The 20,428-nt window shown below is 37.5% G+C and overlaps 1 protein-coding gene across 22 annotated transcripts in view; it reads left to right on the plus strand.

Moving 5' to 3' along the window:
* Positions 1 to 20,428, plus strand: part of SEMA5A (semaphorin 5A) — a 348,961-nt gene that overhangs the window by 308,888 nt on the left and 19,645 nt on the right. For all 22 annotated transcript variants that reach the window (XM_065052681.1, XM_065052686.1, XM_065052695.1 and 19 more), the window contains 2 exons: positions 966 to 1,191; positions 13,151 to 13,369. In XM_065052681.1, coding sequence (XP_064908753.1) covers positions 966 to 1,191; positions 13,151 to 13,369 — 445 coding nt within the window. The remainder of the gene's footprint in view (positions 1 to 965; positions 1,192 to 13,150; positions 13,370 to 20,428) is intronic.

Raw genomic sequence — 20,428 nt, forward strand, 5'->3', positions numbered from 1 at the left:
TTGGTAGAATTGCAAATTTATTTAGTAGGCTCCTTTTGAGAAGGTACCCTCTGCTGAATCTCTCTCTAAGAGGTCAGAAGTAGAGAGATAATTTAAAACTCATCCAACTGATGCCTGTTTATTTTTGTCTTAAATAATTTTTCAGTGTGAATTCATTCTGATATTTAATGATTGTTTCATTTCACCCATATAGTTTACAAAGCACTTGCATCAGATAAAGTGTATTGTGCTCTGGGAAATGAATGGGCAGGGCCTACAGATCTTGATGATACTTGTCAGAAGACATATTGCAGGGCTTGAAAATATTAACAATTCTGCATTTGTTTCTGAGGTGTAGTTCCTTTTGGTGCATATCAGTCCAAAGGGAATTCGCTTCTGATGATAGGTTTAGCAATGCTGGAGCTATGGGTAACATACACCTCAGGGAGCCAGATTCCATAATAGAAAATGGTTTTTGTCCATTGTCCCCTTGTAATAACACACAATAATCATAAACAATTTACAAAATGGACAGTGGTTTGCTTATTTATATGCCACTAGATTTTACCAAGGAATTATTTGCTGGTTTTTGTCTTATACTTGCATCTTATCAGAATTCCTCATAATTAAAAGTTTTAACGTATTTAGCTACACCTTATTTGGAGCTATTAATTTATAAGGATGTGCTTTATCATGATACTTATAGTGCTTGTCTTACTGATTTTATGGATATAATAAATCTAATTTGTACTGGTATATTATTGCTTTTAGCAGTGAGATACTGTGCTTGCCTATGAGCAGAAAAAAAAAACCACTTTCAGCTTGAGATTGGAATTAGAAGTTTATTGATGTTCACTGCTACTGGAAATCCTGGAAAAAATATCACACTTTTTTATTGCTTGGCTTTTTGTCTGTTTTGAGGGTTTGGGGGGATTTTTTTCAAGTCATATTTAATGATTATATTCATTATGACCATTTTCTTTCAGGAATATCAGCCTTGTAACACCAATGCCTGTCCAGAGTTAAAAAAGACAACTCCTTGGACACCTTGGACCCCAGTCAATATTTCAGACAATGGTGGACACTATGAACAACGCTTCCGATACACCTGCAAAGCACGCTTGCCTGACCCAAATTTGCTAGAGGTGGGAAGGCAAAGGATTGAAATGCGTTATTGTTCCAGCGATGGCACCAGTGGATGCTCGACAGATGGTGAGCGAAGCCAGAGTGGCTGCACGATGCCTCCTGCTAGCGAGGTGTCTGCAGTTCCATTTTCAGCGCAGAGCAGAAGTTTTTGCTTTCTGGTGTTTTGTATAACAGAAGTGATAGTGAAAAGGAGGATAAAATGACCACAACAGGGAATCTAGGCTGTGTTTCTTCTGGAAGTCATTCAGACTAATCAAGTGCCTTTTACAACTGGTTATGAGGTTTACCAGGTCATTTAACATTCTTTAATCTGCACGGCAGCCTGGTTTTTGAAGGATTGTCACCTCCTTATACTCCCTTGGGTTTTTACTGAGGGAGAGTTTGTGCAACATTAATGTATCTGATCAATATTTAGCTAGAATATGTAGTATTGATGCTGAGAAGAACTTTTTGCTCAGTAAATCTAAAGTAGCAACTGTAAGATTCATGCAGGTGTTTAACTAAATAAGGAGTTTATGAACTGAATAATTTCTGTTATAAAAGTTTATGTTATGCTATTGCTAGCAATTTAAAGTTCTGTTCATTTCTGAGATGGAAAACTGAAATCCTTCAAAGTGTTTTTCACTTCAGATGACTTTAAATTGGAATTATTTTATATCAGAATTTTGTTCTTTCCCTATCAGTAACACAGAGTTTTGAATAAATGTTTTGTGCATGTATACAAAAAGTAAAAACTAGAACTTCTGACAGTCACTCTAATTTTATTAATATATTTCATTAGTTATCCAGTTTTAATTATCCATCAAGGTGTCATTTTAGGTACTATATTTTAGTTATACAGTCTAAGGAACTGCTGATTTTTTATTATTATATTTTAATATTTATAGTCCTGCTTTCCACTTACACTTTTATATCTTCACAACACCCAGGTTGCTGACAAAGTGTTCACCTGAAGGCATTTAGCTTATCTAAGACCACAAGAGAGAATGGCTTCTAAGTGTCAGTATTTTTTTCAGACAGACCAACTGTTGTGAAAATCAGTGTTAAGCATTTCCTGCCTGTACTGGGTTTATGTGGCAAAGTTTTGGTAGTGGGGGCACTGCAGGGGTGACTTCTGTGAGATGCCATGCCTTTCATCCTGTCTAAGACCTTCATCGATTCACATGACAGCTGTGGCTCTTTGTAGGTGGCAGGACATTATTAATTTTTTAAAGAAATACGCAGTAGTGAACTACATGAAATAATAATAATAATGATAATAATAATAATGATACTCCAGATGAGACTTAGTCTCTTACTCTGTCATTCCTATTTCAGATAATCTGCAGTCTCTAATGCTTATTTTTCAGGTCTGGATAGCAAGGCCCTTTTTTTGTGGAGCACTTCTTGTAACAAGTGTTTCTGCTATCTTCCTGTTTTAATCTAAATTAAGTTGCAAGCTAACGTTAAGCAAAGCTTTTTCTCTGCTGGGACTGGTGTATTACCTACCTTGTCATAAATAAGATTTCTGGGTGGCAGTGTTGCTTTTTGCTGTCTCCCACCACTTTCGTATTTATGACACCTTTCAAAAAAAAATCATGAGATTAGAGAAAGAGAATATTTTTCCCATCAGATAGTACAGAATTAGGAGAGTCATCACAACAACTATAAGGTGGTCTGCAGAAGAATCTAGATGTGTTCTCTGACAGCTGAGATGTCAGCACGTGAGAGTGGAGTATACAAAGGCAACACACTACTTGGAGAGCAGGTTAGTAGGACAAATGAGTTCAGGAGCCAGTTTGTCTTAGGTCACATTGCTGCAAGAAAATTAAGCATAGGGATACCTTTCTCAGCTCTGAAGTCATGATCATAAGGGCTCTGCTGGAGCTGGTTGCATAAGCTGATACTTTCTTACAGAATATAGTCAAAAGTAACAGTGCCTACATTTTGTTAAATAAAGCATTCAGAGTGCAAGAGACAAGGGTGTGGGTTCAAGTTTATCCTTTGTCTGATTAGCAGGAAGATTTTTCTTTAACTTTTGAATGTCAGATTCCTGAATTTCCTGGTATTGTAGCTTATTTGCTGCGTCTTGCTGAAGCTGCTGCTGCTTTGCTTCGTTTGGAGAGAATTAATCATTGGACCAATGTATGGGAGTGATTCTGTTGCATAGTAATTTAAATGTTCATCTGAGAGATGGATTTTGCTGACTAATCCCAGAACTTTTGAATATTTAAGTACTCTATATCAAGTAGTTGACAAGGCAGAAACTGTTATACATCTGTCCATTCTTCCTCATGAATGCCCTCATAACTTTGCCATTAATTATGCTCAGTCTTTGACTCTTTGGCCAACAAGTCTTTAGTTATTCTGTAGTGAAAGATCAGACCAAATCAGTGTTCGAAGTGGCTGCATTATTCAATATGTTTCTGGTAAAAAGAGTTACTGTTATGTCTCCTTTAGCCACATTTTATTTTGAGCCTGTTTGCTTAGGCATTTTCTGATCATGGATGTCAGAACAGCATGGAGTAGAATATTTGGGGAGGGGACGCACTGCTTGGTTTTGCGGATGTGATGAAACCTACTGGCAGCCTCTAAACTTCAGGATTCAGAAGCACTTGCCCGCTCTCAAATTTGGATTTAGGTCAAAACACTACCCCCCTGCTGCTCCTTGACTTCATGGGAAGAAAATATGTGAGTAAGAGTCAAGTAGTGTAGCTGTAACTTTTGGAATAGAAGGATCTCATGAGAATGGGAACCATTAATTTTGAGGGACATTTTCACAATTTCTGGGTAGACAGAAAGGAAATATCATCACTTACTTCCACCTGACCACAGCCCGGATACTCTTTTCATTATCTCCATGTTGAAATGTAGCGATTTGCTGGCTTTTATAGAAAGATCAATACTGGTACAGCATGCTTGGCATACCACATTACCAAAGATGTGTTCTGCAAAGATCAGTTCTCTGTTCTTTGCAGAAGGGGGCCATTTGTTAGAAATTTTCTCATTGCCTATCATCTCCCACTGTGCAACTACAGTCATGCCGTGTTAAACAGAATCATGTTTCACTGTCAGACACTAGAAAAGCAAACTTTCTTTCCAGTCTGAGCTTAGAGGTAGAACTTCTTGCCAGAAACCCACTAGACTCCTCCTGAGCGTGGTAAGATTTCTATCTCAATCAACCAAGCAGTAGCATTTGCACACTGTATTCATGCTTTTCTTATTTAAAGTTGATTAAGAGGAAAGAAAACTACATTTTGTTCTCTGCCTCTGGGTTTTCAGATAGTGCTGAAGGTGGAAGGGACAGCTATTTCAAATAAACTGAGATTGTGTGCATTGTTGCACATTTTAGTGCAAATGTCTGTACAGTCTAGCCTTAAAAGTCTAGGAATTATATTACCATGCACTTTAATGTGTGCTTATGAAACATATTAAATATCTATGTTAAACATACTAACTCTCCGTAGGATTATCTGATACATAAGCACTCCGAATTGTATTGAAAACGTAAGTGTATAATCCAGGGATGAAAATGTCACAAGGTATGAGCTTACCTGATTTTTTCAGTTTGAATTTATCTCACCTAACTCTAGACTCCACTGTAGTATGCAAATATGACTAGCATCCCTGAGAAATGAGGGATCCATCTGAAGATAAGCGTCTGATATAATGGGCACGAGTCACCCTCTAGAGCAGGGGTGTCAAACTAATTTTCACTGGGGGCCACATCAGCTTCACAGTTGCCTACAAAGGGCCGAATGGAATTTTAGGACTGCATAAATGTAACTACTCCTACATTTATTCAGTCCTAAAATTCCACTTGGTCCTTTGAAGGCAACCGTGAGGCTGATGCAGCCCCATGTGACAAAGAGTTTTACACCCCTGCTCTAGGGGTACCACTGTCTTTCCATGGTGTATACAAAGGAAACAGCAATGATGAGCTTAGATGAGACACTTGAATTTGACATGGCCGAGGTTAGACAAGGTTAGCTCCCAAAATACTTTCAGAAAACGAGTAAACAAAGACAACCCTTCTAATTTCAGTCAAACAGTCTGAAAGATACTTTTATCTGTTTTATTTCCCCTTTTTTTGAGGAGGCAGGAGAACAAAATCTGAAGAAAAGTTACAAATTCCTTAAAGGAAAAAAGGTATCTGGAAACCTGAACTTTGACTCCCAGTTATCACAGCTTTCTCTATGTCAAACTTAAAACAATAGCTATTTTTGAAGCCAAGGTGTAATTTTGTCTGAAATACTGTTTTAGGGGCCACGATGTCTTGTGAAGAAATTGATTAATCCTAGTATTACCCACATGAAATCTATAGTGCATTCAGAATTGGGTACAGAATAAAAAAGGTGCTGATAATCAGTAATGTCCTGTAGTCAGGAAGAGTAAATATTGAGTTGTTATTGCTTAAACTGTCTTATTGAAGCTACACTGTGGTATTCTAACATAAGAACAAAATTAACTGTGGTAGAACTGGATTTGATGACAAATTCAAGTTGATTCACAAGCAACAACTCTTCAGTGGAACTTTGGGATTAAATATTTAAACACAGAAAAGCTATGTATAAGAAATAAAGTTCTTGTGGTAACATCTGGAATATTGTGTCCAGTTCTGGGTCCCTCAGTTCAGGAAGGGCAGGCAACTGCTGGAGAGAGTCCAGCGCAGGGCAACAAAGTTGATTAAGGGAGTGGAGCATCTCCCTTATGAGGAAAGGCTGAGGGAGCTGGGGCTCTTTAGCTTGGAGAAGAGGAGAGTGAGGGGTGACCTCATTCATGTTTATAAATATGTAAAGGGTGAGTGTCATGAGGATGGAGCCAGGCTCTTCTCAGTGGCAACCAATGATAGGACATGGGGCAATGGGTATAAACTGAAGCACGGGAGGTTCCATTTAAATTTGAGAAGAAGGTTCTTCTCAGTGAGGATAACAGAACACTGGAACAGGCTGCCCAGGGAGGTTGTGGAGTCTCCTACTCTGGAGACATTCAAAACCCGGCTGAACGCCTTCCTGTGTAACCTCATCTGGGTGTTCCTGCTCCGACAGGGGGATTGGACTAGATGATCTTTTGAGATCCCTTCCAATCCCTAACATTCTTTGATAACATCCTCCACCTGCATACTGTTTGTTTGTGGGTTTGGTTTGGTTTGGTTTTTTAATATGTTATCTTTGCATTTTGTTAATATTTGACATTGCATTTTACCATTTAAATTTTACTAAGTAACTTTTGATAAGGTTTTTATAAGTATTTAGGCCTGAAGGAATATATATTTTATGCTTCAATTATATGTTCAAATACTTGCAGATTATCTTCAGCAAGTGATGACACAGAAACAGTCTTTGGTTATCCTTTTTTACCTGCTGCTCTTTAAACAGTTTTTCATGTTCTCATTTAGAAATGATTCAGGATACTTGAATTTTGGCTCCAGATCATCTTTTCCAAAAGTCATGAACCAAGACTGCTTGGATAATTAAATTTTCTTTGTTAGGTTTGAACAGGTATAAATCAGTTCAAGGAATATAATTTATCAGATGTCACTGCTACTTCTCTCCTATTTGGAGCTGTGTTCCTTAGCTACAGGCTAGACTAGAGAATTATTATAAATATGTGTACTTTATTAGAGCCTCCCTTTTAAGGCAAAATAATTGAACACAGCTGGGAACGTTGCAGTCTTCGAGAAGAATCAGGCCAATGAAAGTCTCATTACAGGCTTTTGCAAAGGTATATTTTTTTCTCCTGTACTTGTCAGGGCAGGTGACTTTCCTCTTAACATGTCTCCAAACAGGATCAATTTCTTGTGGAGTTATAAGACTATTCCAAATCAACCAAAAAGTTTATAAAAAGTGCTTAGAAATTATCAAATCATCTTGATTTAGATCAGAATTATTTAACTTAATTAGACAATTATACATGCTTGCTAAGTATAATGGATTCAGTCAGTCAGTAACAAATCAGCACTAATTGGTCTGTAATTTTGCCCATATTGAACAAAGCATAAGCACTAAAATGAGATAATAGTCTTCTGTTCAGGTGTCAGGTCATATCTTCTGTCTTCCATGGTCTTAGAACTTGGTGGTTATTTTGCTCACTAAATCCCTGTGAATGATTTTACTGAAGCTTTTGCAGTATGACTTGTTACTTGTGGCAATTTTTGCTTTAGGGAAGCACAGCTGCCTGTTTAAAATTGTATTGTGATTGAATAGTTAACTTCCCTTTTCTAGCCTCAATGTTTAGCCATTTATTACTTGAGTACAACTTCTAAACAACTGAAAATAAGCCTACTAGTAAACTGCAAGCAGAATTCATACATTCTAGTCATTCACAGGGCTTTAAGTCAGCCAGAGCCTTTCTGAGAATGATTTGGTTTAAAACATTTGAATGATGAATATGTCATAAAGACCAGATCTGGATTTGATTCACAGCTGTTCTGTCTGTCTTGGGAAAACTAGTCATTAGTTCACCGATGATTCTATGACGGATCATTCTTTTTCCAAATTTCACAACTATTTCTGTAGACAGGCTTTAAATAAGGAGAATTTAGGTGTTGTTTTAGCAACTAGATTTTTTCTGTTACTAAGCCAAAGGCATTGGTCCTTGCGTTTTGTTTTAGACAGATATTTTCATCTTGGGGGCAATAATCTGAGAAATATTGAAAGTTTAATGTTGTTTTCTGTTGGGTGGCACCATCTGGTTTCTGTTCTTGGAGGTGGAGCAATCAGAAAGAGACCCAAATCTCAAACAGAGGTGGCAAACAAGAAAACCACAGTTTAATGAGAAAAGTAGTTTTCGTAGTTTCATGTTACTTGATCTGAAATATTACAATGCTTTTATATTTATACATTCCCCTGTCTGTTTTGTTGTAAACTGTGATATGGATATGACTTGTGGTCTGTATAGACACTTTCTGAAGAAGATTTTCTTGAAGAAGTTCTACAGTGTAATTGTCCGGTTAGTTTTGCATTATCCCACATCCACCTCTCCCCAGCACCACCTCAATTAAGAAACAGGACTTCTTAGCTGAAGAGCTCAATGATTCTTACTCTCCCTCCATTTTGCAAAGCTTAAAAAGTTACTACACATCTGTTGGCCAAAGAGAGGGATGGTTGTACTTTCCATTTGCAACAGAGTTTTTCCATGGACAGGTACAAGAGCTCCACAGACATGAGTGCTCTTTTTATAGGTATATATATATATATGTGTGTGTATGTATTGATAATATATGCACATATATAAGTACATATTTGTGTGTATGTATGTATATGTACACATGATTTATTGGATTGTTCTCATGCTGGTATTATGCTAGCCAAATTCACTCTGAAGATTCATACTTCATAGTGGCTTTTAAAAATATTATGTGAAAGTATCAATATTCTAATACTAAAAACTTGTTAGAGATGTTCTTTTATTAATTGTTAGCTATATAGGATATTGAACAACTTTTATTTAAAAGACACTGCATGATCTGAGTTGTAACAAAATGAAAAAGCCTCAGAAGCACAAGGTCCTGAAACTGAAGGGGTTACAGTCTGCTGTCTCATTACTTCAATTTTCAACTATGTCTTCTTTTCACTTAGATTTCTTCTCTAGTGTCTGCCTGGTTTATGGTGCATCTGCTGCTATGTTTATATCCAATCATTTTGTTCAGGTCACACTTCTTGCATTGTCCCTGAAGGAAATATTTACAGTTTTTGAGAGGCTGCATTGATGGGATACTTACAGAGAGTGAGTTTTTTGTCACTGTCAGAGGTGCTCTTTACAGAGAGGCAGCTGTTCTGTGCCTTGCCATCTTCTGAAAGAAATAATCTTATTCTTTTCCTCAATGTATCTGAAAGAGAGGACCACCAGCTTAGTTTCTCTCCCCATGTCTTATAATACTTCTATAAAACAGATTTATAATTTGTCTGTTCATGGTGTTCTCTCTTTATAAGAAGTTGCAGTTAAATTCTCAACATAATCAGCAAAGGAGATTTTAGGTGTGGAAAGTATGAATATGCAAGAATAATAGGAAAATAGTCATGTCTTGAATAATCAGTCAAATCTCCTCCTTAATAGAGTAAATGGATCATGTTTACTTTTCATAATAGTCCAGGGAAAAGTAAAGCTGGGGTTGTGAGTTCACTATCTTTTTTTTTTTTTTTTTTTTCCCCATTGTACTTAAATATCACTGAATTGTTTAGTTTGGAAGGGACCTCTTGAAATCATCTAATACAATCCCTCTGCTTGATCAGGGTCACCTCCTAGTACTGGTTGCCCAGGAGCTTGTAAGTTTGAGTTTTTATTGTCTCTGCAGATGGTGACTGCACAACCTCTTAAGGGCAAACTGTTCCAGTATTTGACCATGCTCACTGTGAAAATATGGTGGTTTTGCATTCACATGAAATTTTGTGTGTTTTAATTTGTGCCTATTGCCTCTTGCCCTTTTGGTGGGTACTACTGAGAAGAGCCTGGATCCCTCTTCTTTATTCTCCCCATCGGGTATTTATACACATTGATGAGATCCCCTTGAGCTCTCTCTCCTCCAGGTTGAACAGTCACAGCTTACTCAACCTTTTCTCATATGAAAGATGCTCCAGGCCATTAATCATGCTTTGGTCCTGCCCTAGATTTTCTTCAGTAAATCCATATCTTTCTTGTACTGGGGAGCTGAGAACTGGGCCCAGCACTCCAGATGGGATCTCACCAGTGCTGAGTAGAGGGGAAGGATCACCTCCTTTGACCTACTAGCAAGGCTCTTCCCCATGCAGCCCAGGAAGCTGTTACCTTCTTTGTCATAAGGACATACTGCTGGCTCACAGTCAGCTTGCTGTCCACCAGGACCCCAAGGTCCTTTTCTGCACAGCTACTTTCTAATGGTTGGCCTCAAACTACTGTGGTGTGGGGTTGTTCCTCCCCAGATACAAAACTTTATGTTTCCCCTTGTTGAACAACATGAGGTTTCTCTCTGCCAAATTGAAGTGTGACACAACCATCTGGTGTACCAGCCACTCCTCCCAGTTTTGTACCATCATCACACTTGTGTACATCGTTAATGAAGGTGTTAAACAGGATTGGACCCAGTACTGACCCGTGGCATACATCACCAGTGGCTTTCCTGTAAATGGACTTTGTATGAGCAATCGTAACCCTCTGGGCCCAGTTGGTAAGCCAGTTTTCAATCCATTGCACTGTCCACTTATCTGGGCCATACTTTGTTGACTTGTCCATCAGGAAGTTATGGGAGACGGTGTCAAAAACCTTACTAAAGTTGAGAAAAGTAACATCCACTGTTCTCCCCTCATCCATGAACACAGTCACTTCATCATAGAAGGCTGTAAGGTTGTTCAAACAATATATAGTTTTATATTTCTGGAGTGTAAACTGATCTCGTTATTTTTCATGCTATTAGTGTCATAATGTTAATTTTTCAGTGTGAAGTTTCTGTCTGAAGAGAAAATTCTAAAAGACTGTCTATGAACACTGTATGAATTAATGTAAAACAGTGAAAAGACTGTTCCTTGAAATAAAACTTTTAATGCTTTGGAAGTAAGAAAACACAGGGGAACACTTGCTGCAGACCAAACTCCATACTGAAAAGATTCTTTCGAATATTCTTCTGTTTCGCAGCTAAAGTACCTCAGATCTTTCCCTTAGAAGATTCCCCTCCCCACTCCCCCAATTTAAATCACAAGACATCTAATGTCATAATGGCAAATAATTTTCCTTAGAACTAAAAAAGCTATACCTGTCTTGCAAAAATGTCTTTCGAACATCCTAGTGTTGGTGTGCAGTGCCACATGTTGCAGTGTTTTATTAAGAAAACTACTGGCAATCTGCTTTGATTGTCACTTTTTCCGTTGTTTGCATTACTGTTAATTTAAAAACTAAAAAAACCCCACAAACTCAAACCACAGCAACAACGAAAAACAACAAAGAATCAAAAAAGAAACAACAACAATTTTATTTGAAATTCTGGTATAAAAATTACTGCTATTTTGGTCTCACAGCTCACTGTGTGAATAAGCTGGGCATTTCCATGACCAAAGTGATAAAAAATGGCTCTTACAGAGCTGGAAAGTGAAGCTGTACTCATAATTTCAACACTATTTCTCTGTACTTGCTCTCTTTCTGGATTTGAATGTATGTCATGTTTCTTGAAATGCTGCTTTTAATATCTCTGTAATAGAAACTGGCTCAGCAGGAGTGAAATAGTTACCCTCTATAATCACTGAAAGATTTTACCCATTTTTAGTCATTTTTATATTGCTGTTCTGCTGTTTACTTTTTAATTTCAACTGTTTCTTATTACAAGTGCTTCTGTGTTGCTGCATCATCATTACACTACTGTCAGTTGTTATCAAGCATTGAATAAAAATACGCAAAGTCTCATCTACTTTGGAAGATTGTGAATGTACTTCTCGGGGCAGAACTTAAGCAATACTGCTAATGCCACAAGCACAGGTAGAAATAGGGTGCAACTGTTGCAGTACTCAACACCGCAAATGAGGGGCTCCTCCATTTTCATTATCCAGAGTGCTGGTCCTGTTCAGCCCAGGTCTCTCATTGGGCACTGTCTTCATGGTATTACTTTTAGCTGTTTTCAGTATGCGATTCAGTACATCTTCTCTTTCTTCAGCTCCATGTAATATTCCCACAGTGCCTGTGCTTGTGAGGTAGGGCATAAAACAATTTCTTAAGAATAAAAGTTTGTGCTACAGTTTGATCTGCAAACAATCCTCTGTATTTTTCCACTGTTGATGATACACCATTCATCTGTATTTATATTAGCGATACTGAAGTTCTAGGATAGGCAGGCTGTTTTAAATACAATTCACAGGACCTTCTCTCATCACAAGTACTTGAATGAGTATTTGTAATAAAAGCAGCATTAGTGGTCCAGTGATCACAGAGTTTGCAGTGATGCTATAATAGCACTGGGGAAGGTGAACTGATTTGGCAATAGTAGGAAATCCCAGTAATGTTACTGGATATGCTTAGTGGTGATGCTTGGAGCTAATGCTACAGCTCAAGAGTGAGTTTGGTGTTGTGCTGAGTATAGTTGAGAGAGTCTTCTTTCATGCAGGACCAAGCCTGGAAGTTACCAAAATAACTGCAGATTATTAGAACTTCAGCCTGGGCTACATCCAGATGTATTGGTTATATGCTGTGAACAAGATTCTGTGTGTTTTCCTTTCACTAGTAAATAGTTAATTTCAGTCCATCAGTGTTTAAACTAATGCCTTTTCTCAGTAGTAAACTCATGTAGAAAAGATGTTTTCCACTTACAAGGTGTTTTTTTTAATTAGGAAGTACTCTATCATGTATGTCTCCAAAAGGCATACGTGATAGAGTATGCTTCCATAGCTTATATGTGTCTTAGAATGCCTCAATTCAGTGGAAAATTAACTTTTTTAAAGTGTCAAGACATGGCTCTTCACAAGAGGGCCACTGGGGTTTGTGGAATTATTGCTGTACACTGTCTGAAGTCTGACTATGATTAGGATAAGTAGAGTGCATTGCTTTCTAGGACAGCCGTGACCCTCTGGGCACAGCAAGCACTAGTGGAGGCAGGCTGGGTAAATAAAGTGAGCAGAGCTCTGCAGCTGGACCAAGGGAGCTGGCTCCATGAGTGGTCACAGGCAGCTCAGTCCTGTCTTCTGTGCCAGCTTCTTACTCTAAAACAGATTCAATAATACCTATGTAATGCATTTGGAGATTTTCTGAAGAAAACTGATGTGTAAGAGAAAGTTAATTTTTATCCTCCTCAGGTGGAGTACATTGACTTTAGTTCAGTCACTACCGAATCCAATTCATCTGTATAGTTTTAACTAAAGAGTTGTATCCAAGTCTTCACTGTAGATCTGTGCAAATGATTATGAAATTCCTATTATGGAAGAGATTCTTGAGATAAAACTAGGGGTTTGGATTGTGAAACTAAAGGACAAGACCTTCCTGGTCATATAACTATTAGAAGTCTAGGGCTAAATTTGAAGAGGAAAAGGTTGGTTTGGGGTGAGATACTGTTTTAATTCACTAATGTTTTTTTCAATCCTTATTTTATTAGGATTGTCAGGGGATTTCTTGCGTTCTGGAAGATACTCTGCTCATACCATCAATGGTGCCTGGTCACCCTGGTCTCCATGGTCTCAGTGCAGTCGTGACTGCAGTAGAGGTATACGGAATCGCAAACGGGTCTGCAGCAATCCTGAGCCCAAGTACGGGGGACTTCCTTGCCTTGGTCCGTCTCTTGAGTACCAGGAATGCAACATTCTGCCTTGTCCAGGTAAGAGTCAACAGAAATGAGAGAAGTATGTGAAAATAAAGTGACTCATCTTCAAGGCCGAATCTTGCAATAGGTTGGGTTTTTGTTTGGTTGGTTTTGATTTTTATTTGTTTGGTTCTGTGTTTGGTTTTTTTGTTGTGGTTTTTTTTTTGTTGGTTTGATTTGGTTTTCACTTAGTGGATTTAGGATTTGTTTTGGGTTTTTTTAATAAACTACAGCTCAAATTTACCTTTCTAATGTCAGTGGATTTGGGTAAGATTCCCAAGTGATGTCATCATGTCATGTTTATCATCAACATTACTAAAAGCTGTGTCTTTTTTCACTTGTGAGAATTTGACTGTAGAAGTATAATTTTAATAAGTAAACTTAGAAAAAAAGATGTAAGAAGTCTGAGAAATCTGGCTTAGTCTTTATTTAAACTCAAAATATTTTCATCACAATGGTTCCTGGCATTAAATTTGTGCTAGCTTTTGAGTGTAGAGCCTCCAGCAAATAAGGTTCAGGACAGATCAGCAAACTAGATGGTATCTCAAGTAGGCCATAAAGATTGTTCTTGGAATATTGGGCTTCTCCTTCATTAAAAGTTGTTTTATGATTCTATAAAAAGGTTTACAAGTAGAATATATGTTTTCAATAAACTACTCTGGGTTATAAAACTTCACTGTGTCTTAGACATTTGGGCAAAAAAAAAATCTTGGTTTCAGTTACCTCTCACCCTTCATAAAAACATCTAAATTCAAAGGCCTTTGAGCTTTGCATGGACTTTGTGGAAAGAGAAAGAGGAAGGATATAGGAAAACACATAAAGAAAAGAAAGTGTAAGTGGAACAGGAGGAAGGAATTCAAGGTATGAAACAATAGACAAGAAGAAGGATGATGACTGAGAGACCCAGTTCTTTCCAGTATCAACAAGTAAATTAAGAAATAAGATTTCATACATCTTTAATTGTATTCATCATGTAGAACAGTGCTTCATATTTCATTGTTGAAGACGTGGAGCTTTTTGTATTTATTCAAGTGTGAGCCTATAGGATTACTATAGCAATATACATATTGCATAAATATATTACCATAAATACGTAGATACACATACAAACATGTGTGTATTTATCTGTGTCTATATGCTTACAAATTAAAACTGTGTTCCCAAGTTAAATGCTGTCTTGAATTTTGTTGCATTTTTTCGAATTTAAAATACTTTAAAGGTTTTCAGAAATGTTATTTTTAACTAGCTCGGCAGCTTATACACTGATATTTTTTTTGAAAGAAATTGTTCCCACCAGTAAAACACACAGTTATACAGACATAAGTTTGATGTAGAGGTCCTTGCTTCTTATGAGTTAGCCAATACCCCAAACTAAAATACATGAAGTTGTAAGGCAGAACTTGAAATCATGCTTTATATACAAATCTTTCCCTCTTCTTCTGTCTCTGAATTTGAAAATATTCTTAAAGCTCACTTGGTATAAAGTGTGGTGGGCCTTTCTGAAGCAAGAAGGAATGTCCTAATTTATCTAATAACTTTCTTCAGAGACAAGTTTCATTTTTCTTTTTAGTGCAAAGCAAATTTGAAGAAAGATATAGAGCTTGAATGAAGTATTTAGATGTATGATAGCCTGCAAGGAATCACAAAGTTTCTCAGCTACAGAACTACAGTTTGCCAGTAATTAAGAAGAAATGTAAGGGGCTGAGTCAGATCTCAGATAAATCTGAAGGGAAAACATTGCAAGCAGTAGATGCAATTGATTATTTTTTTCCCTTTAAGACATGGGAGAGTAAAAAATGATTGCAGAATAAGGCTTATCCAGAAATTAGATCTCATTATAAATTTGTAGAAATGGAATATTTTTTTATTAGAATAGCATACTGATGAAATTGAATTACCTCAGTTTTTAATGAAAGTCTCAGAAAGTTAAATTGGATGGTTAACATGAACATCTACTACGTTGATGTTCATAAGACCTCATCAAGAAATGGGAGACATAAAAAATCCATGTGCCTTTGCTCCAGACCCACATGTACAAATCTGGCAGATGCCACAGTGGGGCACATTGATGAGCAACCAGGAAGAGAAACCATGTCTGGGTCAATTTTCAGCCTTTTTCCCAATTGCAGTGCTTGGCACTGGATTTCATTTTCTGAGTGCTTGCGTGTAGGACAGTTATACAAAGTCACTCTTAGCCTAGCTATGTAAGTAAGTTTCTAAAATGTCCCTGTTAGGGGATCACACAGTCCTTGCAAATGTTTATGAGAAAGGCTGGTGTAGGTGCAACTCTCATCATGGTATTGACTGTACCCTCCTCACATAGATGAGGCTGTAGGCAGAGATGCAGGGACTGCGGGAGAGTAAACACCAGGTCCTTCTTAGCACTGCGAGCATTGAGGAGGAAAAGAGGGACTGCACGGTTCACTGTGCCTGTGTAAGTAAGTGAGGTGTAGGCAGAAAAGCTAAGGAATGTGAGGAGATTTTGTTGTGACCTCAACCCAAAAGTACTTGCCATAGTACTAGAAATGAAAATGTAACAAAGAAGGGTTTGATGCTTTCTAAGATATACCTGAGCTCCCTCAAGGTTAAGAACAACTTCACATGCTCCCTGCTGGCACAGAACTATTTAGTTACAGTCCAGTCCAGTCAATAGCCTTTCAGAAATATACCGGTTAGTAGGAAGAGGTGAGATGGTAGCAGTAAAGAAGCCTTCCTGCTAGTGCAGGCTCAGGTTCTGCATTGCTCCTTGCCCTGCTGTTTGCTGACAGGATCAAACCCTCATGATGTAAAGTGCTGAGAAAGACGAGTGGTACAGAAATATACTGAGCAGTGTCTAACTCGTGCTGAATGCCAATAGGACTTGATGCTTCTAAATCAATTAATCTGAGCTCAGTGTCATCCTGGAAGATACTAAGTGCTCTGAATACAATGCTCTGATACAATGAAAGAGCCCGTGGAGCAATGACTGAGTGTCCAAGGCTCTCTTGTCTCATTAAGCATCTTGCAACATAGTTTTAAATGTAAATATTAGTATATTAATAGCCAGTAGGTTAGGTCTAAATGTGCTCTAGGATCCCAGAACTTAAAGAAATACTGAAACCACCTAGAATCTGCCTTTAGCAGCTGCTATTAAATCTTTCTTGAGCCTGCATGGGAAAGTGATACAGCTTGTAGCAAAGTAAATGGTCTCCTGATGTGCGGATTGATAGCAGTCACTGGGCAGATTACTTTTCATTCAAAGTATTTGAAGGCTGAATATGTAATAGTAAATTGAACAGTGCCAGAAAATTGCCAGAAATTGTACCCAGACCCAGGAATATGATTTGTCTCTTTTGTGCAAGTTTTAGAATGATCTCTCATACAATTTTTCCTTCAACTAACCAACACTCTCCCAAATAATCTGCAGAAATGGTTTGGGAGTCAGTGCAAGGTAAGGCCTGTTCCCAGTATTCAGCCTCTATGTGGCCAAACTGCTCTGAGGGATAGGGGAGGAGAATTTGCACTTTTGTCTTGCACTAGCAAATTATACTTTGGCCCTGTGCCACAGCCCCTTTTTTTATGGCTCAGAAATGTGGTGAATAGAGTTTTGCTGGCAAGCACTGAACAGCCTCAGTAACTATGGAAAGGATCTGTGGATACTCGGACATTTCTGTTTTCTTTCAGTTACTAGTATGTATAATCTGTAATCAAACATCTTAGGGGTTTGTTACCCTTGGGGGCTTGCGAGCTATTTACATTGTGAAGAGAAACAGATGATGAAGAGGAGCATTGTTTGAATGGCAAATTCTGCAAATTTACAAAAATTTCAGGAATTTACTAACTAGAAGATTTGTTTGCCTGAACATAATAACCAAACATAAGGAATTCTGTCCTAGTTTACAGTATTACACATCTGTTCAGTTATTACCATAGGAAAAGGCAACTTTTTCTTCATTTTTGTTTTATTTCTTGTTGCCTTCTCTTTGATTCTTTTGGACATAGAGGCATTTGACCAATGTGCCTTAATTAGGAGTTTAAATTGTAGCTACGTGAGCACCATTGAGTAGCATGAGCTACACAAATTTCTATTCCCTTTTCTCCTGAGAGCGTAGTGGTGGCTCAGAGGGAAAAGACATTTGCCATCTCTTAGATATGAAATTCTGATATTTTTTGACAATATATTTGGATTATATCAGTTTCAGATTTTTATTATAGTAGTTTTAGTTTTGTTTAGTTATGACATTTTGGCTGAGAAGAGCTGAATAAATTCACATATCTCTAAATGTGCTAATAACAATAAAGAGTTTCAGATATACAAAACTCCCTGAAAGACTGTTTAAGTTATTTATTCATCCCCTAAAGCCAGTTATTGCTTGTTGGTTTTTTATTCATTATTGCTTTTACTTTTTTTCTCCTATATTTTTTTTTTTCCTTGCAGTCATACTTGGCCACAAGGAAACAGGAATATATTTAAAGGAACAGACAAAATTTATCCTGCAGTAACTTCCTAAATCAGGGGAAAAAAATGCTGTGATCCAATAAAGCTTGTCTCTGAGGCTTCTGAAGCCCATCTCTCCACATGCAGTGATTAATCTCACTAGGCCGCTTCTGTAGCCAATAAGGAGGGGGCTGAATGGGCCTTTGGAAGCAACTGTTGCTTTTCTAGCTTAAGAATCTCAGTTACAGATTTAAACCTGGATTGATTCTTAGATTTTGTTGTTGTACTTCCCTTAGAAGCATTCATTTGCCTTCTGTGTTTCTGCACTGCGCTATGTTGGCTGTTTCGTTCAGCATTGCCTTTATGAATAAAAGCATAACAGAAACAAGACTTTGCAAACTATGATGTAAAAAATACTCTTTCTCACCCTCAAAAATGCAACAATATCTCACAGGATTAGGAAAAAGCAGTTGACTAAGTGATGTGGAATTGGATGATCCGCAGGTGCCTGGAAGGGAGCAGTACTCTCTCAGGTCGAAAGGCTGCAAAACAGCCAGTGCCCCTGGATTTAACTTCTTTTCAGCTACTGGGAAGCACATCATCTGCATTTCTGTGGGTGGATGGGTCTACTGCCCCTCTATTTATACTCCTTTATGCATATAGAAAAGACTGATTTCTCAGTATATTTTATTCTCTTTTGCTATGTTTTCAAAAAGATGAACATGAAAACTTAAAGGCATACACCAAATAGCCCAAATATATATATATATTTTAATTGCTTAAATCTGAAATGAGACCAGACAGTGTATAAAAGAGCCTGCAACCCTATCTGTGTTCTTATGAAAGCAGGTGAGGTCAGGATGTCTGCCCACACGTCCATATCCTTGTAAAACCCAAAGTGCATAGCAGGCTATCCGGTTTACTTAATTGTCTCTTGGAAATTCTCCAGTAGTATGGATGGTTTATCATGTCCCCAGGAGAACCCCTTTCTATGCATTGTTTCTCCCTAGAACGTCTCCTTCCCTGTGATTTTTTTTTCATTATGGTGAAGAAATATTTATTAACCATGACAACAGCCAGTAGGCAATAAGTTGTTTGCTTTACTGTAAAGGAAAGAGCATTGTTTGAGAGCACCCTGCTAGCTGAAGGGTACCTTCTTCCAAAAGGGACCAACCCCAGTAATTATCAGAAAATGTGAAGAGTCTTTGTATCTTTCATTGTGGAACTGCTTTAACAATTTTCTTTTATCCAACAGCTCTACAGAACTCTTATGTAAAGAAACCATAGTGACTGCAACTTTCCTTACAGCTCTGTATTTTTCCTCCTATAAGAAGCAGAAATAACATTAAGGACTCCATGACAAAAGGGAAAAAAAATTATAAAAAAAACAGATGGTGCTGTGTTGCTAAGCAACTTAAAAGAAAGATGAAAGAAACCACAGAGCTCTATTTAGGACTTGTAAAATCTCAAGCAGTAAATACCCACTCCTTTGATCTTATTTAACCGTGATGATGCTTTATCATCCTTTGCTGCTAAGAAGGAAAACTTCTGGGGACAAATAAAGGAGGTAGTTATGATAATCCTTGAAAGGCCTAGAGATTTAGGATGGCAGTCTGTCAGTAAATAGTCACTAAGAAAAACAGTTACAATGTCCAGTTCAACCATGATCAAATCTAATGTTGTCTATTGTATTATGTCTGTCCTTTCCCATATTCCTGAGACCCACTTCTTCCTTGACATCTCAAGGCTTATAGTATAGCCATGATCACTACAGTTGTGGGACATCCTGATATTCCTAGATGTCCCATCAGTCTCTGTGGTCTCAACCACTTATAGATAGATGGCAGATGGCAGTTTCCAATGCAGGCACATTTGTAATTCTCACTCTGATCCATTGAAAAGTAAGTAGAAAGTGTTGGGGATCACTGTCTCCATTACAGTGAACAAGCCACAGGTAATGTTTGCAGACAAATTATCTACTGTCCAGGCAACTTCAGACTGTCATTCTGTTTCATGGAGGTCTATACAGTGCAGCAGAAATGCCTCTGATTATTCATTTCAGCTAATCAAGGATCATTTTTAATAATAATAATAAAAAAAAAAAAAAAAAGAGAAGAAGAAAGGCAATATCTGGAAAGGTAAAACCTTAATATTGAATGAAATGAATAGCTTAGGTAACAGCTTCTGCTTTAACTTGACATCACTTAAAAAAGAAAAAAGGGACATGTTCAGAATAAAATATACCATGTCTTGAAATTGTTATAAAATCACACAGTATATTTCACCTGCACTGAAGACAAATAACCTGTGGCTTTCTTAAATATGAGCTTGCATAATACTACATTAACAGAGTTATCTTGGGCAAAAGACATATTTGTTTTCCAGTGACTATATGAATAAGAGAACAAGTCAAGCACTCTACTGAAATGCAGTATTTATTTATGATAGGTAGTATAACTCTTTCTTATGCATCTGTATAGCTAGATGATTTTGCTGATAAATATATCCTGGAAAAATATAGCAAACATTGATTTCCTTAATAATGGAAATAATTTATTTAGATTACATACTTGGAATATCGTACCAGATTCCATGAATTCTGTCTGTTCAGTCAGGCTGTTCAGAGGCCAGATATATTACCTGCAAATGTTTTTACA

The sequence above is a fragment of the Columba livia genome, chromosome 2, assembly GCF_036013475.1.
Source record: "Columba livia isolate bColLiv1 breed racing homer chromosome 2, bColLiv1.pat.W.v2, whole genome shotgun sequence".
NCBI classification, from domain to species: domain Eukaryota; kingdom Metazoa; phylum Chordata; class Aves; order Columbiformes; family Columbidae; genus Columba; species Columba livia.